Here is a 27,760-nt window from a genome sequence, read left to right as displayed (position 1 = left end):
TGGCTGCAAGAACTCTGATTAAGCAGAAATGCATAGGGACTACTTAAACTAAACTAATATTTGTTTAGAAAGAGGAGGAAATAAATTACAGGCATGGAACTATATCAAATAAACATAAAATTACATTCACTAAAACACTTCATTAGGTTATATTTAATTGTTCAAGCAATGATACAGGCTCTGAGGCTTATCCCTCAAGTGTGCATACTTTTTCAGTCAGCAAATGGTGAGAGAGAGTAAAGACAAAATCTACTTATTTTCATTAAACTCTGAATAACCACTGCTATTTGTGCATGTTCAAGGATTAGGACAGCTACTTAAACAGCATCCCAAATAAGGAACTATACAGTATTACTCACCCCAATAAAGAGGATATCATTTGCATTAAACATTGTATTTTTATTTCCTACTTTATTTATATACATAATGCATATTTACTATTTAAATTGTAATAATAACTACAATTTAAATGGAAATATAGTAGATCTCTGAAGGAGTGAGGATTGGAACCAAGTGTGCAGCTTAGGCTGCTTTTAAAATGTGACTCAAACTTCAAGCTCTCTCTTTTTTCTTATGGGAAGTCTGCAAAGAAGGGTCAGAAAAGCCAAGATGGTATGCAACTGAAGCCCCAGCATTTTTTATGTGTGCTGCATGTTAATTTACACCACCTTGATTTTTTTCATCCCTCTATAGACATATCTGGTTCACATTATTTCAACCTGACTTGAACTGAGTAGCCTTCAAAGAGAGGACATCTGCAAAGAGAAAACAACCCTCACAAGAGAAGTTTATGCTCTTGAAACTACATACATAGCTAATTTAGATGGGCTTTAAGCATGCTAGTTGTCTCCACCCAATCTAGGGTATATCATTCACTTTCTTTCTTCCCATTGCCATGAATTCCTCCAGATGTCTTCTTCTCTCTATCTGGTTTCTAAACTGTTATTCTGTCATGTCTATAACAAATGCAACAAGAGTTTGCAGGCAGTTTATTGGATGTGATTGTTGATAGATTAGCATCTGCCATCTATCCAAAGTCAGGTTAGTTTAGCAAAACACTGTAAGATATGGAGAATGAAGGTTTATCCTCTCTATTATAGGTGGTAAATGGTGAGAAAGATAGTTGAGCATTGCAACTAGCTTAACCCTACTCTATCCATTAATAACATTAGTATAGCACTTCTTGTGAAAGCTAGCGTCAGGCCTCTCAGATAAACTAAACAGGAAACGTTGACTAGCTGAATTAATTATACTTTGCTTTAAGACTACATCAACAGTATCTTGCAAGTCTGAAAGTACAAACTTCCCACTCCCACTTTTAACAGCTTGATCCATCAGAGTGGATTCTTCCTAAATTTCTTTCACTGTTAAGCCAGTGAGCCACTTGTCCGGTTGTTTCCTAGACAACATTTCTTTTCCTCATCTCCCAAGATCATCCACAGTTTCCATTACATCAATTTGGTGTAGTGTTTAAAAAATAAGAATAGAAACTGGGAGACCATGAGTTCTAGTCCTGTCTTAGATACAAAGCCAGTTAGGTGACCTTAGGCCAGTGACTTTCTCTCAGTCCTACAAAGGAGGCAAAGGCAAGCCATTTCTAAAAAATCTTGCCAAGAAAATTGCAGGGATTTGTCCAGGCATTCATCAGAAGTCAAGATTAACTCAAAGAGACAAAACCTTCCACACCCCCCCCCCAAAATGATATTTCTAATTTTACTCAGTGATGGAAAGAGGAGAGGGTGATAAAACGATGAGAATGCTGGAAAAGGGGGAGAAGATGAAAAGAAGTACAAATTGAAAGAATCACCTAGGATAATGGATTCCTTTAATATGTCTATATGTAGATGAAATAACAGGATACAACTGTTGTGGTGCAGTGGTTAGAATGCAGTACTACAGGCTAATTCTGCTGACTGCCAGGAGTTCAATTCTGACCAGCTCAAAGTTGACTCAGTGAGGTCGGTAAAATGAGGACCCAGATTATTGGGGGCAATAAGCTGACTCTGCAAACTGCTTAGAGAGAGCTGTAAAACACTATGAAGTGATATAAGTCTAAGTGCTATTGCTATTGCTATAGTCTCTGTCACATATTGGATACCTTTGTCTGCATGTATATAGGTGTGTATGTTGGGGAGATACAGTTTATGGAAGATGCGCATATTTCACTCTTTTCCAACACTCATTGGGCTTAGGAATTTTACAATTTTTCTATGTCTTCTTGCATTTTAACAGCAAAAATGTCATTTTGAAATCAGGCAATATAAAAGTTAATAAACTGATCAAAAGTAAAATACATCAAAATGCTCCATTGTTACAAATCTAATTAAAAACAAAAATAAAAATAGGATTTGAGTGTCTGCCGGGAGTCCCTGTATAAACGGGGCATAGTATCCTCTCCTCATTGTGACTGTGGGGTCCCACATCAAACTGTATAACACATTGTGACCAGCTGTAAGCTGAGGATGTATACCAGTCCAGTAACTGATTTTTTTAATATAAACGATGTTACTCTTCAATGGTTGAATGGCCTAGATATTGGTATTATAGATCTTTTTAACATTTATATTTTATTGTGTTTTATTAATCTAGAGCAGAGTTCCCCAACCTTTTCAGTTTAGCAGTCCAGAGTGGGGGGAGGGGAGGAAGAAGGGATGGTTTTGTGGGAGGGGTAAATGCATGCAGATGCATGCACATGAACACCTGTTGCTCACGTGAGTGGGGCCATGAGCTACCATGATGCTTGCATGAGTGGGGCTGCAAACACCCATGAACTCACAGTGACACTCGCACGAGTAGGGATATGCGCATGCACATACATATGCACCAACCAGCCATTCATGCGGCCCAGTAGCTGATAGGCCGAGGCCCGATAGTGGGCTATGGCCCACAGGTTGGGGGAACCCTGATCTAGATGAAATGTTAATATATATTGTTAGTCCATGTATGATACGCCATATGCTAAATATTGAATAATAAATCATCAAAAACATATCACCAATCATAACACACACTGATTTTCAGTTCCTTGCATGCTAGTCACATATGCTGGTTGAAAGAAAAAACGATTGCAAGAATTCACACACAATACCAGAAACAAGTTATCACGTGGTAATATAACCCAGAAGTTGGAGATGGTCATAGAATAATGGATTAATCAGAAAAAAAATGTTTATGAAATCCATGGTAAAATTAATGAGATAGAAAGTTGTAGCAAAGCCAGGGGTAGGCAACCTTGGCTCTTTTATGACTCGTGGACTTCAACTCCCAGAATTCCTGAGCCAGCTGGAATTGGCTACCCCTGAGCTAAGCCTTTATAATTTCATATTTTTAGAGCTTCTTAAACCAAGTACAATAAGCTTTAAGCTATTTTGCAAAGTTCAATGATCTGAACAATATATAAGGATGCTCAGCTTTTCTTTGGGACTAGGCTGCAAGTCCTTAATTTATTCTCTTTCACTGTTTAGGTTCAAGTTTATCCCTTGATACTATTAACTGAAATAATTTCCTAAATTCTATTCTGTCAAAGATATATCCTCTGATTTGTTCTTTTGCCCCTCTCTACATCACAGTAAGTGAACAAAAACAGTATTTCCCAGTAATAAAAATCTGTTAATTAATTAAAGGAAATTTGATATCAAATGAACATTTTTTTAATTAGACTAGACACACAAATTGATTCACTTAATTGAATATGTCAGTCAAGATCTTTTTACATTCATTTGCAGAACTTCTCTGGAGGGAACAGAAAAACATCCTATGTGGAAAAGCAGTTGGGGCAGAACAATCTGTCTGTCCCGAGACGGGGACACGTTCCAAATCAAACTTGTTTGTGCCAGCAGCACAGGATTATATCCCTGGGATCAGACAAAATCAGTTTATTACAGAAAGTGATACTTACACCCTGAGATCCTTCTTTCCTCTTACTAAAATTCCCCCAATCATGCAAACATCATCTTCACAAGAAGAAAATAATCAAAGCCTCAGACTCTGTTGAACCATCTGCAGCTGATGGTGTTCTCATTTTACAGGATTTATTAGCACCATTAAGCAGCTGCCCGGCTTAAGTGCTGTTTTCTCAAACATTCAAATTAACCATGGTCAAATTGAGTTAGTATGTTTATCTAAAGAAAGCCACAGATAGATAGTTTAATAATCAGAATGGGTTTGTGACATTTCTTATCTTCCCTTTTCAAATCAACCAGGTGCTTATGGGCTATATTCTGTCCGTGTGCTTTTTCCAGTCCAACAATCCTAGATGATGTGATGAGTAATACGCTTTGTGGACATATGTTCTGGTTTTGTAAGTTTCAAATGCATGTTTGCAAGTACTAATAGTTCTCAAGAAGTATGAAGAACTGATCTGTAAAGAAATGTGGACTCCAAATTAATTAGTTTAAAAAAAGAAAGAAATGAAAGCATCATCTCCTACACCAGACCAAAATAAACTATTTTATTTGCATCCGTTCCTTTTAATTATGTTATGTTATGTTATGTTATGTTATGTTATGTTATAAGAAATAAGTATAAAAAGGAAAGAGACTTTTCACCATATCTTGGATCAAACATTAGATAAATAAACTGTTGGGACCCTTATACTAAAACAACTTATTTCATGTGAGATCAGAACCATTGTTTGACTAAAATAGTTCAGTTGTGATCTACATATGTGGGTCTGATTGGAGTAAATTGTAGGGGTGATGCAGAGCATGATATTATATTCCTTATTTTGTTCTTTTCATTTAATCTTTTTCTTGTACTCCATTTTTACATATGGCTTATTGTCTATTTTGATAATAAATAAAAATGATAATATTCTGGGTTAACTAAGTTGTGTTTAAAAGCTTCCCAATATATTGTGCTACATATTTTAATGAATATCCTTGATCATATAATATATATCCTGGATTCACACATCCACTAAACCATGATTTGTTTATGACAGTTTGCAGAATAAGTCCCGTTTCACACTTTATGCTAACTATAAATCAAGAGGTAATTTCTTTTCTTGTATTTAAATACACTCAGAAACAATCCCTATGTTAACTCATGGAGATGTCAGTTTGAATTCCTCCTTTCAATTTCAATGGAAAAGCTTTTGCATCACAACACTTTTTAGAGTTTTTTCTTCCTTCTCCATCTTAAGTTACACCTTAAGAATTGAGTTGCTTTTGTACATTACTCTCCTACTTTTCAGTTTCTTTATGCCGCCTCCTTTGTTTTTTTGATTTAAATGCCAGCCATTCACTGCTATGTCCTACATTGTGGACCTACTCCTGCCTGTGCTCATTATCCTCCACTTCTACTGTTGTAGCTGTAAAATAATACAGCATCATTTTGATGTTCTCATTTCAGCATTGTGCTATGTCACATCATCCAAATTAAAGCTGTGTACAATGATGAACTTGATTTTTGCATTACTGATCAGAGGTAGAAAAAAGATGGTTCAAAAATCCCAATCAGAAAAACTAAGTCAAATCTCCAGGTCAAATTCTGTTAACGACTGAATTCCTAAATGTACCACACATGGTAAAGAGCATCATCTGAAACTTGTATGGTTACAATCAGAAATGGGGGGGAAAATAGGTTAGGTTTGCATTAGAATGCAAATATATTTAAATTTGCATATGAAAAGGGAACTTAACTATTTGCTATTTTTTGCCAATTACATTAGAAAAACGTAAAGCATTTTGCATAAACATCCATGTATTTATAAAAGTAAATGTATTCTGCTATAGAAACTTTTGCAAGAACTAAGCTTATCAGATAACATTACGTAAAGGCTTATGCCAGAGAAAGGGGCATCATTTTCAATGTTTGAAGTTTAAAAACCACTTCCAAGTAGACGTATCAAACTTGATAGGTCACACAAATGAAAAACTAAGAAAAATAGAGCTTTACAGAATTACAAAAGGATAAAAATTGATAAAAGTTAATGAATTTGTCCATTTCAATTTTGATGCAAACCTGGCTCTATTGTAGTAAAAGGGAGAAAAGAATTCTTGTCATAACTGGGAAGAATAAAGACTTCAAGAAATCTCTAGCTTCTATAACCTTCTGATAACGCCATAAATAGCTGAAATACTCACATTTTCACTGCCTCATTGAGCAGAGCTATCCGAGAAACACAGCTGACAGGGATGCCCAAATACTATGAACAGCTGCATACGATTCAAGACTGTTATTATCCAAGTGTGGAAAGGCTTTCAAACTTTATACTAATTTCAGTTTATAGCCTCCAATAGAAGCACACTCTGAAGTAGGGGCACTTCTGGGGAAGAAATGGAAAATTGAAGATGACTTTGCTAAAAACAGAGCTGATAAATATGGCAAAATAAAGAACTGGTGAAAAGAGCACCTCTTTGAAACTGGGGATTACCCACAAGTGCTCCAGACAAGGGATTCTAAAGAGGAATCCAGATGACCACTGTCTCCAGCAGGTTTAGAGCTCTGGGGCACAACAGAACACCATTTCCACTCAAAACATGGTTAGAATCTTTATGGGGACTGTGTTTACGCTTCTTGTTAATTTTTTTCAGATATGAGGAATCTTTGAAGAAACAGATATTTGGTGAGTTTCCTTCAATCCTTAGGCATGCAGGTTTTTAATACAGGTTTATGGACTTAAAATTCATTTTTTAATAAACAGAAATAGAGTGATTAAAACATTGATTTTAAAAAGTTAAAAATAAACTAAGGGTCCAGATGAAATTAAAATAAGTCTTTGATATTACTTATAACAACCATTCCTATGGGAAATGCTGTTGTTTTTGATTTTTTTTTTTTTTAAAAAAAATGCAGGATTGAACTTTGAAGGTTGAACATTAGAAGGAACCAGAAGGAACTAAATATTACCATTAAAGGAGAACACATTTGCAGAATGGAACAAAATACTTTCATATTGGAAGATATTTGTGGCCAGTGGATCCAGAAATTAATTTTAAGAGTGAGACTGATATGAAAGTGAATTTAAAAATGACATGCTACAAGAATGATATGAAAAAAGATGCTATACAGGACATACAAATGAACATGGCTGATGTTTTAATAATTCAAAGGAATGTACAAATAGCAAACCAAAAGAATGGCCTGTATAACTTTCCCATGCTGAATTTATTATAGAGGTTTGTTAAAGTTTTGAAGAATTTTAAAGTTTCTGTGAGAAGGGACAAAGACAAAATGAAATCAAGATCTAGGGTTTCATTTGAGGGGATTAAGGACTATGATTGTTAAAAGTAAAAGGAAGGAATATAAAGGTGATTTATTTGATCAAGGTTAAAATAGGTCTTATCTCTGGTAATTCTTAACGGACTTTTGCTGGCCTGGACTGAATGATGAGGCTTTAAAGATTTGTTTATAGAGAGGAGAAGGGATATTGGAAGAAAAGATCATTTGTAGTATTTTAAGAGAAGGTTAAAGGGGCAAAAATTGTTTATACTTGTTGTGATTAAGGGAGCAGTAATTGCACTATGTATTTCTTTTTTCTTTACTATAGTGTTAGTTCTTTTCTATTTTTCTATTTTTTTCTCTGTACTTTTTCTTATTCTTTTAGGCTTTTTTGTAATAGTAATTAGCCTATTATAACTGTGATGCTTAATAAAATTGCTATTAAAAAAAGAATGAAATCTTGAAGATGGCAGTGCTGATACTGTTTTCATGTGATAACATTGTCAGTTGCATACCACAATGCCCTGAAGTACATTAAATGTTAGCCACTCCTTTCCTGAAACTAAACCCACAAAACCATCAGTGGATAAAAGAAAGAAGTCTCAGAAGAATACCACCTCAATGTGCTCTCAGCTTTCTAGAATTTGGAGCGTCTGCTGAATTAACTTCAGAATGTAGCTAGCCCTGCCCACTTCAGGTATTCAACCACTGACATGTTCAACGGAAGCTGAACCTATTTTAGTGGCAAAATAAAATTCTCCATTCCTATTTTAAGGAAGAGAAAAGAGAATCACAGAAGAATGCTAAGCCATTAAAATCATATTGAATGATCAAAATTAGTCAGAGCTATTATAATGATGTTATTTTTGGTAGTGATTAGCGTGCTAAAGAAACACACCATTATCTCTACATACTCAATAGAGATTTGAACTTATTTTTCCTGAATAGCAGGACTTCCAACACAGCATGTCAGATTACTTTTGAAATTCTGTACTCTTGGAAGCAATTTCTTGTTATTACATGTGGTGTTAAAGTTGGGGGAGGGGAAGGGAGAGGAAGACAAAAGTCTACCGTGTGCACAGAGATTAGGCCAAGTAGCTACCTGGGTTGCAACAAGATGGATACAGTTTTGTTCTATAGCCAAAAACATCAGCTTCCCTTCAACTCCTGCCTTCCAGATATCTTTCAGTTAGCATTCAATTAAAACTAAATTGAATGAAATTTTCACCAACAGAAATACATGATGTCTGAAGCCAACAAATTAACTTATTTCAGAAGGAAGGGACAGCTAAAACAAAATGGATGAGGCAGGTCTGCTGGTGAACATCAGCATGGCCATTAATTAATAGTTCAGAATGTAAAAGAAGAGTAATTTTATTCTATGAATATTGCATCAGTGCATATGAAAAATACACTTAATAAATTGGATATAGCCAGATTGAAGACATGATATATTGCATTGCTCAGAACCTTGGTGCTGAATATTCATAGGTAGCTAACCAAAACAAAGACTTCAATAGCAATTAGTGGCAGAATTTGGGATAAAAGGGACATCTGCTACTTTTGGAATCAAAATGTGTACATTTTTCCCATTTCCTATTGCAGTTCAAGTCCACCTTTGGAGGAAAATATTAACTTTCTTCTTTTGATAAAAAAAAACTATTGGCAATCAGGAAATATTTTTACATCTGCTAAGAAGAAACCTTCTTAAGCAAGTCAGATTTAAAAAAATAAATAAATCAGGGATTGAATAAGTTAGGAATATATTATTGCTTAGCAAAGTTGATAAAGCTAAATAAAAAATAAATGATTGTTCCGAATAAATCATTTATTTTCTATATTGTCTGCATTTTTAAAAAAATTAAAATACCTTGCAATTACAGGAATGTCAACTAATTTCGAAGATAGTATCAATGGTATTCAGTTTTGTACCTGAACAAAATAGCACAGAATTCAGTATTCTTGCGGAAATAAGATCAGTGATGCAAAGCATGCTTAACTTTGCATTGGACTGTAACATTTATCTTTTTTGTCACAATTTATACATTATTATTTCAAAATGTTACAGCCAAAGACGTTTCTAATCTTTAGTCCTATAACTGTTAAGAATAAAACAGCCTATTATTCAGTACAACCAAAGACATAATACCATAGTATTGTATCTAGAGCAGGTCGGGACAGGTCCATTTTATTAGTCTATTAAAATAAGGGTATGCTATGAGACATAAAAAGTAGGGATCAAATAGAATTTTGCAAAACTCATTTCCTAAAACTAATATGCAGATTAGGAAACTGACTATATAACACTCCATTAAAAATATTCACCTCAATAAAGGATGGCTATCCAATAAAATTTGCTTTGATTCTTTAATTAAAAGAGTTGAGTATTGGCATTCCTCCTCCCTCAAAAAATGGGTTGCTTCCTGCTTTTGAACTTTGGAAAACAACCAAATGGATCCTCATCAGACAAACCTATCCAGAGTTTTCACTTGAGGCACAAATGGCCAGGCTCAAATTGCCCTACTTCGGGCCCATTATACGAAGATTGAGTTCTGTAAAGAAGGCTCTAATCCTGGTAAAGGTGGAAAGAAAGAGAAAAAAAAGGACTAGTTAAGATGATGGACTCAATTACAGTGGCCATGAGTGCACTGTCAGAAGATTGAAAGATGAGATTGGGACAGATCATCATGGAGAAAATGTATGTAGCTGCTAAGAGTTAACAATGACTCGATGGCACATAACCAAACAACAGTTTCATTTTTGGATAGTTTAAATCATGCCAGCGATTGCTTTAAACTTCCAATCTGCATTTTTCTTTAAACTAATTGTGTCAAAAGGGAGAGGGAGCAGGAAGAATAGACAATCAGGGAATTTGAATTTGCTATATTTCAGTTTGGCTTTTGAGCCATTTCATAGTTATAGCCATTTAGAAGATGGTTTATTGTAGATAAAGGAAAATTGAAACAAGGACATCTACAAGATTTATTGAACATTGTTTCTACAAAACAAGAGCAGGAACCAATTTAATATCATCTAACGTGTGTAAAGCCCAATTCTGATTGAAGCAATACTCCATTTCAACAGGGTGTTGGCCTTTTGTAATACTGTAGCATTAGTGGAGGCCAGCAAAAATTGTAAGCAACTATGAAACCTTGTAAAGTCACACTGCTCAAACATAATCAATCCCACTGAACACCTCTGAGACCAGCTGCTTATATCAAAAATAATGCCATGGGGAAGAAAGGAATTGCCACTTACAAAACAGTTGCTGTAGCAAATATTGCCAGTCAAAACCAGATGCCAAATTGTTAAAGCTCCTTCTTCCAACCTCTTTAGCATCCATAATGTTCCATATCATTTTAAGTGATTTTTTATCTTTTTTCTCCAGACACATTTCAAAAACAAGCACTGACTTGCTAAACCCATTGTTTTCTTCTCTTCCCCTTCCCCTCCCTTCCATTCCAGTGCATTTAAATTCAGATCACTCCATATACCTATCTGATGTGTTGTGGCTAATGACAGCTTATGCTCAGTGATGGGATTCAAATATGTGAACAACTGGTTCTCTGTGTGGATGCTGCTTCCAGAAGTCCATTCTGGGCCTGGGCAACAAAAAATTAACTACTGGTTCTGCTGAAGTGGTGCAAACTGGCTGAATCCCACCACTGCTTATGCCTTAGATAAAACTGTGAGTTTCAAAAGGTTCTGTAAATGTTGTAGAATAAGAAGTTGCAAGGCAATACAGTGAACATGAAACCAGGAAAAATAAATGGAGAGGCATGGCCACTGTAAAGGGTACTAATAGCAGGAAAGCATCACTACTGCTTTGAGATTTGGAATGATGGTAGGAACTAATCTGTCTCCATAATAAATCTGTGAAACAATGGGATACAGGGAATCCTTGACATACAACTATAAATGGGACCAGAATTTCCATTGCTAAATAAGGTGGTTGTTAAATGAGCTATGCCTGATCGTACAAGTTTTTTTGCTAAGCAAACTCCTCCAGTTATTAAATGAATCATGTAGCTGTTGTTTCTCTGTGTCATATAATATATGTGGGTATATGCACAATTCTGTATTTATTTATTTATTTTTGTTATATTTATGTAGTGTATATTGGAGGTGGTGACCCTTTGAGAGCTGTATGCAATGAAATTTCATTTTATTGTATGCCGATTAGTGTACATTCAAAGTGACAATAAAGTTATTATACTATTATTATTCTATTATATTCTAATCATGTAGCTGTTAAGCAAATTCAGCTTCCCCCATTGATTTTGCTTGTCAGAAGCCAACTAAGGAAGTCACAAATGGCAATCATATTACCTTGGAATATTGTAATGATTTTAAATACATGTTGGTTGACAAACATCCACATTTTGATCACATGACTGTGGGAATGTTGCGCCAGTTGTAAGTGAGAGGACCAGTCACAAGTTACTTTTTTCAGTTCTATTATAACTTTGAACAATCACTGAATGATTGTAAGTTGAAGCTTACTTGTTTCAACATAAAAGCAAATTAAAGTTATATCAAAGTTTCTTGGCACTATTTGAGAGTCCTGAGGTTGAGAATAAAACAAAATGGCATACTAGAAACTGATCTTGTTGGGGCACATTACTGTTTCATCATTAAACATCTAGGGCAACTTTCATTAAATTCCCCTCCTATTAAATGCTCCTATTTTAATTTAATTCCAAATTTCAATCAACTCAATTCCACATTAATATGAGCTGCCGGACAAATCATTTTCCATCATAGGAGTTAATCTGGGAATAAATCAGGAAACTATCAAGGCCTGTGCTTCTGGCAAGAACTTTTCTCTTACTGCTAAGCTGTCAGTAGCATTGCCTATAGGAATAATAACTGAAGAGACAAATGCCGTTGCCTTTATAAAGTATCTTTAGAAATATTAATTGCCATCAGATTTTTCTCAGTAATCCAATTTCCATAATTAAATTCCACTGGGATGGCAAATGCTAGAATTTCACTTATAGGCTCTAGCCCATGAAGGAGTGGCAAACCTCTTGTGGCCAGATAAGACAAGATGACACTGCACAAACAGCATCCTTATTCTTTTGTGAGAGATTAGTGTTAGATGGGGCTAAATGCTTTGAAATCACTTCAGTCCCAATGTAAAGTTGAAATGGTTGAGACATTAGTGACTCCCCAAACCAAAAACACATAATAGCATGGTGTGTATGATTGAGGATTGCTACAGCTGTCCTTTCCACTTTTGACTGCAGTTACTTTACGAGGAAAGCTTTCACATTTTGCTTTAGACAGGTAGTTCTATTTGTCAGGCTTTTAATAATATTTTGCTATTCTTTAATTATGTTCTTAGTGTTAATGTATTTTGTATCTTGCTTCTTTGCATCTTGTTTTTATGAGGAGCCAAAGTGACTAGTACATAGATGGTGTGGTATGCATCTAATAAATATATAAAAATCAACTGTTGAAACTGATGGAGCTTCACTCAATAGTCCAGACTGCATTTGCCACCCATTTAAGTGTATTGGACAAAGAGTTCAATTACCTTCAACCCTCAAAAGAATGGAGGACAGTTGATAGGGCCAGCTGCACTGCCTCATAATGCCTAGATAGTCATGCATAGTCATGGCTGTGACTCTGTCCATGTTTTGCGGGTAGTAATCAGTGGTAGGATTCAGCTGGTTCACACCAGTATTTTTTTGTTGACTTCAGTAAACTGGCTGAAGCCCTAGCCCTTTTCTGCAAGGCCCAGAACAAACTGCCGAAGTACATAGATGCTGCTTCCGGAAGTCTGTTCTGAGCTTCAGAGGTCCAGGGGAAGCCTCCAAGGCCCAGGACGGACTGCCGGGAGTGCATGGATATCCATTCACATACACACCCATCTCAATTCCATCACTGAAGAATTAGCTAACCTCTACTAATGTTAGCCATAAAAATAAACTGCAATAAAGCAAAGAAGATCTATTACTCTCTGTCTATGGAGATTCTTGGTCATCCAGCTTATGATTATCCAAAAGGCAACTGAATTTTCTTGGTTTTTTGAGAAGTGAAATGTTTTCAATGAAAAAAACCCCCAAAAAGTCTAATTGCCTTTTGAACAGCACCTTGAGACATCTCTCTCTCTCTCTCTCTCTCCCCCCCCCCAACCCACCTCATAAATGTGGTTGTTCTGGGCAAAACAGGTAGAGGAAGGAATGTTGGGTATGTTTGCTGCCTGGAATTATACATAAAAATAATAAAGGCAGGATGTAAATAAATAAATATAAAATAATATGAATTGTATATGTAATAGTTTCCATTTATGATCAAGTCAAAAAGGAAACAAGCAACATAGAAAAATTCTTTTCTGATATCCTTCTGGCAAGAAAGTAATTGAACTGAAAAGTAAGAGTCATAATCTTGTATAAATATACACTATATGTGAGCTTCATAAAGCTTCATTTGGTGGCTTCCCCAGCTTCAGTAGATATTCAGTGTTGTTGAATATTGATGACTTCATAGACCCCAAAATCTAAGACCTGGAGACAGCTCTTCAGTTTTCCTTGAGAAGCAGCAATTATACCTTTACATCTGTTCTTTCCAAACGGAAAGAACATTACCAGTACAAATTGATCAGCAAAATAAACCATTTTCCACTTCTACATTGGGAGAAAGTATATGTAACTACACAGAGAAAGATGGATTGCATCTCAAACAAACGTACTAAATCTGTAGCTTATAATTTATTGCATCTTCATGAGAGAATACACCAGCCTATAATGTTTTTTTCCTGGTCTTACACAGAACTTTTGGGAATAAAATGTTGCCAGAGTCACACACTTTGTGTGTGATGGACAGCCATATAAATATGATCATAAATAAATTAAATAAAGCCTCTGGAAAACTATTCAGATACAAAGTATGACATTTAGTTTAATAGAAAACACAGTGTTCAATCTGTGAGAATATTTTAATTTAAAAGATCTATCCTAGGAAATATTTCAGACTCCTGAATAACATATGGTGACCAGGATATATGGAAGACAAAGAGCTAAACTAATTCTTAACATCTTAACATCCCATTTCTAGCCCAAAAGGTGTAGTAAAGTTGAATAAGAAATTATTAGATATTCAGGAATGGGAGAAATGCAAACAGTAAGCATAATGTTCTAAAACAGCCTTGTCTAGTCAGGTAACTCTAGTTCCCTACCCACAAAGATTATGTTAGCTAGGAATTCCAACAGAGGAGAAACTACCTTAGATTGCTCTGCCTGCCTAGAACCAATCCAACTTCATCACCAAACATAAATAAATTATTTAAAGCTATTTAAAGTTTCTCTTGGATGGGAAGCAGACATCAGTGGAAAGCCTTTAAGTGGTCAGGCAAGTACATTTTATTCAATCTGAGGATAGAAACTGGGCCTGCTGGAATAGGACAGCAATTAAAAAGAGTTTAACCCTCAATGTTATTTCAACTGGCATATAATGTCAATGAGATGTGTGAATCTGCATTTATCAATTTAATTATAAAACAGAAGAGGGTTTACAATAATAGTGATTCCTATTACTCAAAGTGGATGTCCCTGTAAAGTTATTGACCTTGAAACAGAGGGACGTATTTTATTGTATTGTGAAATTTACAAGAGTTTTCAGCAGAATACTATCTGATTTATTTTAAAATCAAGACCAGGAATAAATATTTATGAATATTTACTAACAGATAAGAATGCTAAAATAACAGGGGCCAACAACCAATCTTTTAACTGTGCCTATAAAAAAGGGGTCTTTATCAACCCATCACTATTTGAATTTTAAATGTTTTATGTAACATTATCAAATGTATTATTAGTTAAGCTGCTTTATCTAATGCCACTGAGTAGATTATTTGTGTGCTTTGCTATTTGTGTGTTTTGGCTGTGAATACAACTATACACATATCTATATCTACATCTCTCTATAATGCTACAGTATCTGGCCTACAAAAATCCAGGTGACTACTAGTCAGAAATAACTGTTGTTCTGGATTGCTGCAGCCCAGATACAGTAACTGTAAATTAGTATTACAACTGCTGACAAAGAATTGTATCCTCTCATTTTTCCAAATGGCTCAGGATGATATCCTAAATAATAATTCTGAATTATAGGCTTCCAAAAAAAGGATCTTTTTTCTCTGCCTGTTACGCAGCTGAGGGCTCCTCCCCAGGCGGCATCTCTATGTCTCACCTCCCATGGTCATTCCACATATCATTGCACTTGAATTAATAAAGAGAGGTGATGCATTCCCCTTGAGCAAGTTCAAAATATCTTCTTCCAAATCATTTCAAACCCAGGCATAGCCCTACTGAATAATACATCAGGCGCCAACTTGAACTTTTGGGTTTCAGCTATATTCCAAAAAAGCATTCAGTTAATAATTTACTGTAGGGGGTCCAGGCAAAGGAAAATAGTGAAAAACTAATCAAAAAGCTATAGTATACATAAATATTTCAGGGGGACATGAAAAGAGCCTTCCCAAAGAATGTGTGCTGTTAACTCTGGCATGCCCTGGACAACAGCTTATAGCTGGCTAATTCTTTCAATCCAGAAGCATCTGAAGTGTAGTGAGGTGCTCATTTTCACTAATGACACTATGTATATCCCAAAAAGGACATTTTCAGGTCCACAGACAACTATTATTTCAGTAATATTTCATGCAAAGGCAAGCAATAAATGTTCGTAATTAAAATTAAAATGATAACCCAAAACATTGTAATATAGCCAATACAGTACAAACATACAGGAAATGCAAATACTTCAGTTATTATTTGCTATAATTGAAGATGCTGCCTAATATCTTAGGAATCACCTAAGCTCGTCATTCTCATTTCTCCCCATTTCACTTCAAAAGAGAAATTTAAGACTGTACCTTAGGATAAAGCTCAGAAATGCAGTTTATAGTTATTCAAGAATGGTACTGATAACCTTGAAATGAAATAGTTTATTTCAAGTGATTTTTGCACTGGTGGCTTGTGCAACTATTTTTCTTCTTATCACAGTAAATTTGAGAGCTATCCACAGGACAAAACAAGAATCACAATATCCCAAAAGTGATTTTTTTTCAAAAGGCAGCTGGACTTTTTCCTTGAAGACATTTTACCTCTCATCCAAGAAGCTTCTTGGATGAGATGTGGAATGTCTTCAAGGAAAAACAAAGGAAGACCAGTTGCCTTTTGAGACAACCATGACCTGGATGACTTAGAATATCTACAAACAGGAATCACAATAGCAATACCTTTTGGGACATGTAGTATATCATCCGACAGACATACAAAAGGGATAAAATTTGCATCATGATACCATGGTGCTCTTTTTGACAAAATTGTCAGATTCTGAGGATGCCTCCAAAATATAATTTTGCCTTTATACATATATACTGATTAGTTCAATTCAAGTAACTCTAACAATAGCAATAGATTTATATACTGCTCCACAGTGCTTTACAGTCCTCTCTAAGGTTTACACAGTCAGCACATTGCCCCCAACAGTCTGGATCCTCATTTTACTGACCTCAGAAGGATGGAAGGCTGAGTCAATCTTGAGCCGGTCAGAATCGAACTGCTGAACCGCTGGCAGTCAGCAGTCAGCAGGATTAGTCTGCAGTACTGCATTCTAACCACTGTGCCACCACAGTAACTCTAGTTACCTATCATACCGTAACATTTTTAATATTCCAACAGAAATATTTATTTTAATTTTAAAATATTCCTCAACAAATCAAAACTAAAAGAGGAAACATTCAACCTTAAAATGCCACAAGAAAAACCATAAAAGTGGGTAGAGTTGGAAGCTAAAACCCGTGATGTATAACTCACAAACAGATGCACACAATCATGTTAAATACTTGTTCATGGGTTTGGTTGTAAAGCAGAACAGCTTCTATTCCTATTACTACTACTGTCAAAGGATTTAATTCACTCATTGGCCCAATTAGCTGAGAATAATGAAATCTGGTGAAGGAGGCCTAAGGGATGTTTTCTAAAAGTAAAATTAAACTTTACTAAATGAAATGGCCCTTTATAGTTTACAGCTGACATTTAGGAAATATGTGATTTGCCTGCAGGAAAGTATATGCTATCATGAATCAACCTTTTTCCTTGAACATTATGTGAGTGATGAGAATTAGAGTAATTTTGAGTACTTTAAAAAGTGATTGTACAGTCTCACTGGAAATTGGTGCCAATAATACAAGGTCTCCTTCTGATATCACCTTCCCCCGTTTTTTTTTTCTTGTGCCACTGTTTACTTTTTAAATTTCTTGTTTAAATAAGAAAATAGCAACAGAATAAATCCTCTGAATGAAGAAAGGAAAGAAAGAAAGAAAGAAAGAAAGAAAGAAAGAAAGAAAGAAAGAAAGAAAGAAAGAAAGAAAGAAAGAAAGAAAGAAAGAAAACTTTACAACTCAAGCTAGGTTGAAATTAACTTTTCTCTTACTGTAAATAAGAATAGGATTATTTAAAGTAAACAGATTTCCAAGATATAGATGTACATCATTGCCTCAACAGGTTTGGAAATGAAAAAGTTGTCACTCTTCTGAGCCCTACTTTCTCCTATAGTTTAACTGAAATCTGGTTTTCTGTAACAACTTTTTTAACATAAGGAAAACAAAGAACACTAAACACACAAAATCACCAAAGTAGACTCACTCTGCTTGTAAATACAGGTAGTCTTCAACTTACAACCACAATTGAGCCCAAAATTTCTGTTGTTAAGTGAGACATTTGTTAAGTGAATTTTGCTCCATTTTATGACCTTTCTTGCCACAGTTGTTAAGTGAATCACTGCACTTGTTAAATTAGTAACATACTTGTTAAATGAATCTGGTTTCCCCATTGACTTTCCCTGTCAGAAGGTTGCAAAAGGTGATCACATGACCCCAGGACACTGCAACCATCATAAATACATGCCAATTGCTAAGCATCTGAATTTTGATTATGTAACCATGGGGATGTTGTAATGGTTCTAAGTGTGAAAAACGGTCATAAGTCACTTTTCCCAGGGATGTAACTTTGAACGAACTGTTGTAAATTGAGGATTATCTGTAATAGCAATGGCAATAGCATTTAGTCTTATATATTGTCCCACAGTGATTTGTAGCACTCTCTGGGCACTTTACAATGTAATTTTTTGCATTTTGCCCCAACAAATTTTACGAACCTCAGAAGACGGAAGCTGAGTCAACCTTGAGCCTATCAGGACCGAACTCCAAACTGTGGGCATTGTTTGCCTGCAATACTGCACTTTAATCACTGCATCAGCAGGGCTCAAAAATAATAGTATATAAGGTTTATATATTAATATAATATACAATCACTATCACTATTTTTTTCATTTGACAGGGCTGAGCACTGTAGTGGTATTTTTTGTGCCAAAAGTAATCTACTGTACATACATAGGAAATTCATGTTCATTTTGCACATTCCGCTGTATGCGCATTGTGTAAGAAGTGGACTATGATCATTCAGTATTTTCCTACCTTTGCTACTCATTTACAAAATATCCTTGAAGAAGCCTTTTTACCTCCAGGGGAGTAAGTTTTCCACCTACAAAGATTTCAATCTATAGGATGAAGTCAGCGATGACAGAGAAATTATCCCACACTGGCAATGTTATTCTTAAACAAAACTAGTAGCAAATATTCCTATGGATCATCATATTGCTATAATGTTATATTCCTTCTTCCTTATTATTTGGTGAGTCATGATGTACAATCACTGCCAGAAAAAAAGAAGGAAGGGAGCCAACCTGCATGAAGCTGTTGGACTAAGAAGAGACATATGAGTCCCTATAAAGGCCATTGCTGAATCAGATAGCTAGTCTCCTTGATCTTGATTATATTCATCTTCATTCCCATTTATTTTCAATACTGATGCTATCCTGCTGAGCCGCAAAAACATAACCCAGAGAAAAACTTTCTCTCTAAATTCATTTTCAGTACATTCTGTTACCAAAACATGCTTTCTGAATCTCTGCATTTCTATTACTTTGAATAACGCAACCTCAAGCTAAGTGGAGGAACAGAAGCCAGTAACACATACACTAGGCAAGACCTCAAAAATAAATCTGTTGCTCCCTGTATTTTCAACTTATGTAGTACATGCGGCAAAATTTCCTTTGCAGAATTCTTCACTAAAGAATTACTGGCAGAAGATAGGATATATTTCATGGAAAATGGGGAAAACTTGCTTTGCAAAGGATTACAAGGTAATGACTAGTTTGTATTTGCTAAGCTTTTTTTTTTTTTTTAACAGAGAACTCAGAAAAAAATTGTAGCATTCCTAGGGCCTGGAAAAGTGTGCCGATTCTTCTTGATAATATGTTTAGTCTTCAGATTACTTGAAAAGAGTAGCATTTCTGTTTGAGTTTTTAAAGATATTCAACAAAATAGATTTTAATTTTCCTTTATTTCCCAGAAATGAGATGGTAAAAGAGGCAAGAGTTGTCCATACAAGACTTTGACAATAGAGCCATTTGCGGAGGGAGGGGAGGAGAAAGTATACAATAACCATCAGTTTTAATCATTGCAGCTCCAAATGTCATATTTCTCATGTTTAGCAGAGGTATGGCAAACTTGATGAAAGATTCAATCAAAATCCTATACAGGTTGGAGACAAAAATTAGAAGAAAGTACTGCATAGACACATTTGAGTGCTGCATGAGAAACTCAGGAAGTTATGGTAGTTCTTGTAAGCCTCACAACAAAATGGCAATAAAACTCCACAATAAAGCAATAGGAAAGTATTGGACCATAATACCCAAGGCTTTTACTGCCTAATGCTCATGAACAAGTAAATGAAACAAACAAGATATGCATACATTTTAGTTCAGAAACATAAACACAATATACCAAATGATCAGAATATAGCAACTGCCTCATTTGTTTTGACTTAAAATGATAAGAAAAATAATGCAAGCAGTACAATATGCAAGAAATGTATATAGCTGCAAAGAAGTCAACGTGGCAATCCTTTTGAGAGAATGTGTATAAAATCAAAAGTTAACAAATATCAAAAACAATTGTGGGTGGAACTGTGTTATGTCAGCTTACCAAGAACTCACAATATTAGAAATGAGGTACATTTTTATTTATTTTTTTCTGTCTCAAAAGCTACCATTGAGCCAAATTATATTAAAAAATTCCTGGTTCCAATTTTCCTAAGTGCTTTCAACTTCTGGGAAGGTTCATACAAATTATTTTAAAACTGTACACCTACTCTCAGGCTTAAAACAAAAAGTAACCTCTTTAAATGACAGGAAAGTATGCTACTGATTCTTGGCATTCTGGTGCTAAATTTCAGTGATTAACTGGGAGCAGGATCTGCAAAAAGTGGATTATGTTTTTCTGAAAGATAATTTCAGAAAGTGAGAGTCAGCATTAACTATACAACCTGTTGGGTCATCCGATGAGAGAAAGACAGTGCATTCTGGTGTGATTTCATGATATTTGGTGTCATCTGTTGACTATGATGTTGACTACGTCAAAGGCTTGCTGTAGGAATAACCAAAATAACCTATTTCCTTTGGGCCTATCCATGTTCATTATTCACAAGATTGTTTCTATCAGTTTTGAAATGTCCTGTACCTTTTGATACAGCTTTATAGGTAATGTAAACGTTTAACTATTCATGCTTCTCTTTCTCCCTGCCTTTGCATGTGTCATGTCTTGTTTTTGCCAGTTAACTGTTTTTGATGTTTACTGAGAAATAAACATCAAACTATATTTCGTTATCTGAACTCAGTGACATGTACTCTTCCTATCTGGCTATAGGAAGTGATTGGGAGTGTGCTGGGTGCAAACCAACCTGGATATTAGCCACAGTAATATTCCAAAACAGCTTTAACTAATACTTTAACTAATTCACAGTCATAATTGCTGTGACAATTCAGCAGTACTAGACTTGCTCCTTATCTGCTCAAAATGCTTAAAGAATATCTGAAGATCAAAATATCAATTCACCACAGAAGAATACATAATATAGTTTCAGTTTGTATAAATTATGCCAGAAAAGCTAAAACTCAGAATTCAGAGGTCAGTGAAAGATACAAAGAGTAAACAACAAAGGCTTATTGAAAAGTATTCAAAATTTAGAAAAACAAATAATTCAATTAACCCAATAAAGATGATAAAAAAGGATAATTGATACTCAACTGTTATTTTAGTGATGTCTTGTCCAATAAAGAAGTATGTGAAGTATTAGCAATTGTAAATAGGATGAAATGGTAGAATTAGAGATTTATCTAAACGTAATTCAGGGACAGTTTTGTTTTAAATGTTTAAATACCGAAGGCCAGAGCAATTGCATTCTAGAGCATTAAAAGAACTTGTAATAGTGCACACAAATCTTTATATATTATTTATGAGAAATCACAGAGAAAGAATAAGGTTATCATATGCATGAAATATTGCTAATTTCCAAAAAAGAGAAATGGTTGGTTCCAATAAAACAGAGTGGTCAATCTAACTTGGATACCTAGGAATATTTTTAGGCAGACTGTAAAGTAACTGATCTATAAGTACCTCAAGAACAAAGCAGTAATCACTAGAATTGAGCATGGGTTTATAAACAAGCTAAACTGACATATGTCATTTTTGATCAAATATTTTTTAGTAAATTATAAAACTGTAGTAGATGTAAATATCTTGATTTTAGCACAGTTTTGACAAATTAGCTTGTGAAATTCTGATTAGTAATCTAAATAACAGTGCGCTAGTTACCCCAATAATTAACTGGATGTAGAATTAGCTCAAAAATTGTATTCAGATCACTCATTAACAGCTCCTCATTAAATTGGAGGGAGCTATTAAGTGGATGCCCCATGTCCTAGGTCCTTCAACATTTTTCTTAATAACATGGAAGAAAAGATGGAGGGACTAATTATAAATTTTACAGATAACATAAAACTGCAAAGAACAGCTCACATCCTACACCACAGAAATAAAATTCAAGATAATTACTTCAGAAAAATGAGCTGAAAATAATAGCATGAAATTTAACAGGCACAAATACAAAATTATAACTTGAGAAACAGTATGGAATGAGAAATGGTCATAATGCTAATAGGTCAGACAAGAGCAATAATCTGGGAATGAGAAACTGGTTCTATGAGGAAAGACTGAAACATCTGGGAATGTTTAACATTGAGAAGAAAAGATTAAGGAGATATCTTAATGTTCCTCAAATAACAAACAGGATACCGTGCAAAAAAGGGCCCAAAAACAGTCCTGTCACCCTTAATGAGAGATGCAGCACAATAGCTTTAAATTTTAAGAAGGTAAATTCTGAGTGGTTCTTTTTTTTTAAATGTTTGTAACAATAAGAGAAGTTTGATAGTAGAAACAATTGCCAAGGAAGATGGTAGATATCCCTTCAGGATGTGTTTAAGCAGAGACCAGACTACTATCTATCATAGATGATTAAATTTTGATCCCTGCAAAGAATCTTTCTGATTCTGTCATTCTATAATCACAGTGACTGAGCCCACTTGAAATATAAAATAATAACACCTTTGCTGCCCTCTTCTGTGCCTGGAGACAGCAGCTGTTTTGGAACTAATTTCATAGGATCAATTAGCTTTGTTGGAAATGCAAGGGATTTCTTCCCATGAAATCACTGCTTTATTTATAAATATATATGCAGGGGAGGAACTGTATGGGAATACAAAGAAATATAGGTTTAATGGAACCTCTGCTCCAAACTTGCTCTAGTGATGAAGTTCATAGCCAATCATTCATTTTTTAATTTATTTCGCAAATGAGTCTATGGCTGCACACCAGATGACGGGCAATCAAAACTGATTGAAGGGATTCTGTGAGGACAAAATTCTCAAGTTAATCAACCTAGGCTGCTGCCTGTTATTTAGAGAGAGATTGCACAGCCCCATCTTTAAAGGAAAAACACTGGCTGCCTAGCGAAGTGCACTATATTTTGAATTATGAAGGATATTGTAGCTTTCATGCAAATCATTACGGCTGTTATAAATGAACTTCTAACTAGGCTTCTACTTCTTAAGAAAACAGTCAGAGCATGCTCCGCAATTGGAGAGATAAAATATTTCATATTTCAATTACCTTGTTCAAATCAAAACTCTTCTTTAATTTTCTCAAAATCAAAATGCCAAAAATGGATAGACAAGTACAGATAGTCTTTGACTTACAACCGCAATAGAGCCCAAATTTTCCATTGCTAAGCAAGGTAGTTTTGTCCCAGCTTATGACCTTTTATGACCTTTTGCCACAGTTCTTGTGAATCACACAGTCATTAAGTAAATCCAGCTTCCCCCATTGATTTTGCACCTTGGATGCTGGCTGGGCAAGTTACAAATGGTGATCACATGACCCTGGGACAACACAATTGTCATAAATACATGATCATGTGACCATAGGGATACTGCAACAGTTGTAAGTGTGAAAACCGCTCATAAGTCATTTTCTTCAATGCCATTGTAACGATAAATGATCAGTTAAATAAAGGGGTGTCAGTTGAGGACTATCTGCATGCTACAAGTATAACTCCAGTGACTCTCTTGCAACTGAATGAGGATATGTATAGCCTTTTGAAGACTTGGAAATGGGTAAATTTGAAGTAGTTGATGGAGCCAGAAAAAACATGCACACTGGTTTTATTTAAATTTAAATATAGGTGTCCCCTGTATTTTGGCACATTAAACATTTTACTACAATAGCACATTTTAGAGCATCTATGAAGATATTGTTTTTAAAACTGCACTTTGACTATATTTATGTAGTAACTGCACTTTTCCTTCCCACCCTCTTACATTCTATGGAGTTTGAGCGCTCCTGAGTTTCTTCCCTACATTTCCTTTGTTTTCCAGGGTTCAGCTTCACATAGTTTCTCCAAGGTCATTTCTAAAACCCTCTGCAATCTGCAGTCCCTGTTCAAAATATAGAAGCGTTTATACAAGTGCTTTCCCTATCTCCCACTTGTTTTAACTTCCCCTAATAATTCATTGTAGCATTTCACATTAATTCAACATGAATAAAGAGAAAAAAACAATGAACACTGGCCTTACTGCAATGCCAAGGATAAGTGAAACTGAGTTTCAGTTACATCACTGATTTATACACTGCATTTTAAATAGATTGAAATCGTGAGTATTATGCTGAGGAAGGTTCCCCACTCATGTTTACCAAATAAAAATAACTATAAAAGATAACAGTTGCCATTGGATAAGAAAGTGGATTATAGGAGAATGGATTCTTTTCTTTCCAGTCCTATATGAATAAATGACTCTCTTTTCCTAAGGGCTTAAAGGGTGTTCATCCATGCATGTGGAACTTATTCTTATTTTACATGGTATATAGTTTTTGGCTTCCCTCAAAAGATGTTTCTGATTGCCCTTCAAAACTGATTGGAAATAAGGTAAGAACTTCCTTGAATAAAACTCAGCTCCTGGTGATCCTACAGACATGTCTGTATAAATTGCTTCACAACAATAAAAATATGGTTTGCCATTCTTTAAGGGTGAGTGTTGACTTCCCAACCTACCCAACAGCCTAGAGCAGGAGTGTCAAACTCACAACGTCACGTGACGTGTCGCGACGTATCGCGACTTTTTTTCCATTGCCGGCAATGGGGTGGGCACAGTTTCGGCATGACGCATCCAAACTGCGGGCTGGCAGTTTGACACCCCTGACCTAGAGCTTTTCTAATCAAATGACCTCCCAACTAAGTCCTAATCTTGGTTTTTTTCTAGTATCAACCAAAGATTGCTATGTGCTGCCACCTGCTGTGATTCTTGGATATTGCATCTAATAAATGAAAAAGAAAGGTTTTAGCAATAAATCCATAACATCAGTGCTTGAGATGCTGCATAGAAATCCAGCATGCACAGCAAAAAGGGTTGTTTTTGTCTTTTAAAAATCTAAACTTTTCAAATCCAATAGTCTGAATGCTATAGGTATTTTAATTTAGATGCCCAGGCTATGAAGATTTGGATGATAGCCTAAATACTCCTTTCCAACTCCATAAATCTGTGATCTTAAGGTACTAAATTCAGCCTATGATAAAGCTGTTGTCAGGAGCTCCAGAATCAACTCCTTATTATGATTTTTTTTTGCTGGCCCATCTAATCAGAGCTGTTTTGAGAATATAGCACGGAGAAGATAACTCTCCGTTAAGCTCCTCAATGAATATTTACATTTCCTGAAATAAAAGAGTAATTATTAATTTTATAATAGTTTTATATTGCCCGTTCACTTTTGTCTACTTGCAGTGTGTATAAAATATAAATATATATAAAGAGTAGAATACTAGAGATCAAATACAGAAACCAAAGTTTTCACCACTTGCAGAATACTACAGACTGCCAGGCAAATCCTGGAGGCTTGGATCTCAAAGCATGGGAAACACCACCAAGAATGGCTACCTCCAAGCAAGTTCCTTGAATTCTCATAAGAATGAGATATTTATAAGGATGGGATCCCTGGACACATGCATAAACTGGGAAGATTTTACCCAGAAGAGACAATCTCTATGTATGCTTGAAGTCTTTAAGTGTAAGGCTTTAAAGGTCAAAACAAGAATACTGAATTGGATGCCCAGAGGTCTTTTAGTAACCAATTCAGTGTATTAAGTATAGGTGCAATACTAACATAATAGCAATCTGCAGTCTAATCACTGCATTCTGCACCAACCAAAGCTTCCAAAGACAACAAGAGCTGTAAATCCAGAAGGACCCAATTTAGGAATCAGTTCTTTAGGGAGAGGATGAGTCTATCCATGGTTATAGTTAGAACCAATAGAATGGTTCTGTGTTTTGGACAAACAGCATTCAATTTAATTTTAGTCTGATCTTGCTTCTCCCCATCCAGACCTTCATGACACTAAGACAGTAAGTTACAGTCTTGCTCAGCAGCTTTAAAAAAGTTATAAATGTGACAGTGATGGTTCTTCTCCATTTCAGCCGATCATCAATATACTGTAGAATATACACATACTGTAGATTGTTTTCTGACTTCAGATATAAACGTATTTTCAAAAAAATCAAAACTAAACTCACAATTTATATTATAGGAAGATGGACAGTGACATTTTCTGTGATGTGTGACAAAGTTCTTCACGCTGTGAGAAGCTTTGCATGCGTCACCTCTCCCAACACATCTGTGATAATCAGCATATCCCCTTTTAATTGCATGCTGGTTTGACTTCCTTGGAGGAACATTCTAATTTTATGTGCAGTTCCTTTCTTCAAAATGTAAATACTACTTTCTGTTCACCCATCAGTTGTGTGCAATTTTTTTCTTGCATTATCTAGGTTATTTCCTTTGGCATTTTGCTAATTCTACTGATTGGCTGGAGTGATTTATATGTAAATTCACCAAGCCAAACTTCTTGGATGTATATTTTCATACTTAAACTTGGTTTTAGGAATTCTCAGGTGTGTTAGATACAGATAATACTGTGTGCTGACACTTCCTCTTTCTCCCACACCAAACATCAAAAAGGGGTGTTGATCTTAAAAAAAGATGTGGCTCCCTTTCTTGGCTCCCTATGATGGATAATCTTGGTCCTTATCCTCTCCCTCTCCCCTCCCTCCCCTTCACCTATAGTAATCCCAGCCACTCAGGCATCATATAGATATTATTCTGTCACTTCCAAGAAGTAGATTATGTGCCAATCTGAAGTGATGATTTAAGAAGGCATTAAGAGTCATGGATATTTTGATACGGAAGAGCATCTAAGCATTCTGAATGGTACATTTCTAGAAAAATGGAGCACATGGCTTTCAAAACTACTGAATTTGTTCCAAATGAGACAAATGTACTTGTAAGAACTGCTGAATTATAAAACCTGGTGCTCCTAAACATTGGCTATGCTAGCCAAGGACATTTGGACTTAAGAGTTCAACAAAATTTTGGGGGATTGCATGCTCTTGTTTTATACTACACAAAGCATTGGTGAAGAGGGAAGGCAAAGAAATAGTTAAGTTTCACTCAATATATTCTTATAGCTTGTTCTTGGCATTAACTAGAGAACTATGTGGCATAAACTATGTCATTTTGTTTCGATTTCTTTAAAACCCTGCATCTTTTGCTTCTCTTTATTGCTCCTCTCATCAGAATTACTGTTTAAGACCACTATTATATTAGCCTACTGTATTTTTAAGGTGCCTTTTGTTAGAGGCAAGCTGCTTTAATTTATTTCATGATTAAAAGTTTTTATCAGACCCAACCAGAAAGTTAGTTGTTGAAGCACAGTGCCTCAGCCGTCATATGGAAGAAGTAGGTTTCCAAATCAATGTTTACCTGACAGTGTCTGCAGCAGTAATAGCAATTAGAGGAAGAGTTCTCAGTGGAAGGTTGGTGGGCCTCTGCACCATCTCTGGATCAGTCTTTTTCTCCCAGTCTACCTGCTCCAGCTGTCTAAATGCCAAAGGAGGAAGCTGGAGGTTACGACAGGATAATCTCCTAACACGATACTGGTCCGTTCCTTGGAGAACCGCTTCTTCTTCATTTTGATGGTACAGTGTTTCTTCTGATGCCTACAATGACAAAGATTATTTGAATAAGTCTCTGTCACAAAATTGTTCCAAATTATATGTAAATCCTTGTATTTTAGTTTTTTTA

At 35.4% G+C, this 27,760-nt stretch overlaps 1 protein-coding gene across 6 annotated transcripts in view; it reads right to left on the bottom strand.

Moving 5' to 3' along the window:
• The window catches only part of PDE4D (phosphodiesterase 4D), a 693,804-nt gene that overhangs the window by 471,373 nt on the left and 194,671 nt on the right, over positions 1–27,760 (bottom strand). For all 6 annotated transcript variants that reach the window (XM_039320056.1, XM_039320050.1, XM_039320117.1 and 3 more), the window contains one exon: positions 27,440–27,675. In XM_039320056.1, coding sequence (XP_039175990.1) covers positions 27,440–27,675 — 236 coding nt within the window. The remainder of the gene's footprint in view (positions 1–27,439; positions 27,676–27,760) is intronic.

Source organism: Crotalus tigris, unplaced genomic scaffold (genome assembly GCF_016545835.1).
Source record: "Crotalus tigris isolate CLP2741 ecotype Arizona unplaced genomic scaffold, ASM1654583v1 scf7180000017604.1628558, whole genome shotgun sequence".
NCBI classification, from domain to species: Eukaryota; Metazoa; Chordata; class Lepidosauria; order Squamata; family Viperidae; genus Crotalus; species Crotalus tigris.
Note: the sequence above shows the minus strand (reverse complement) of the source record. Positions and strands in the feature narration are given on the sequence as shown.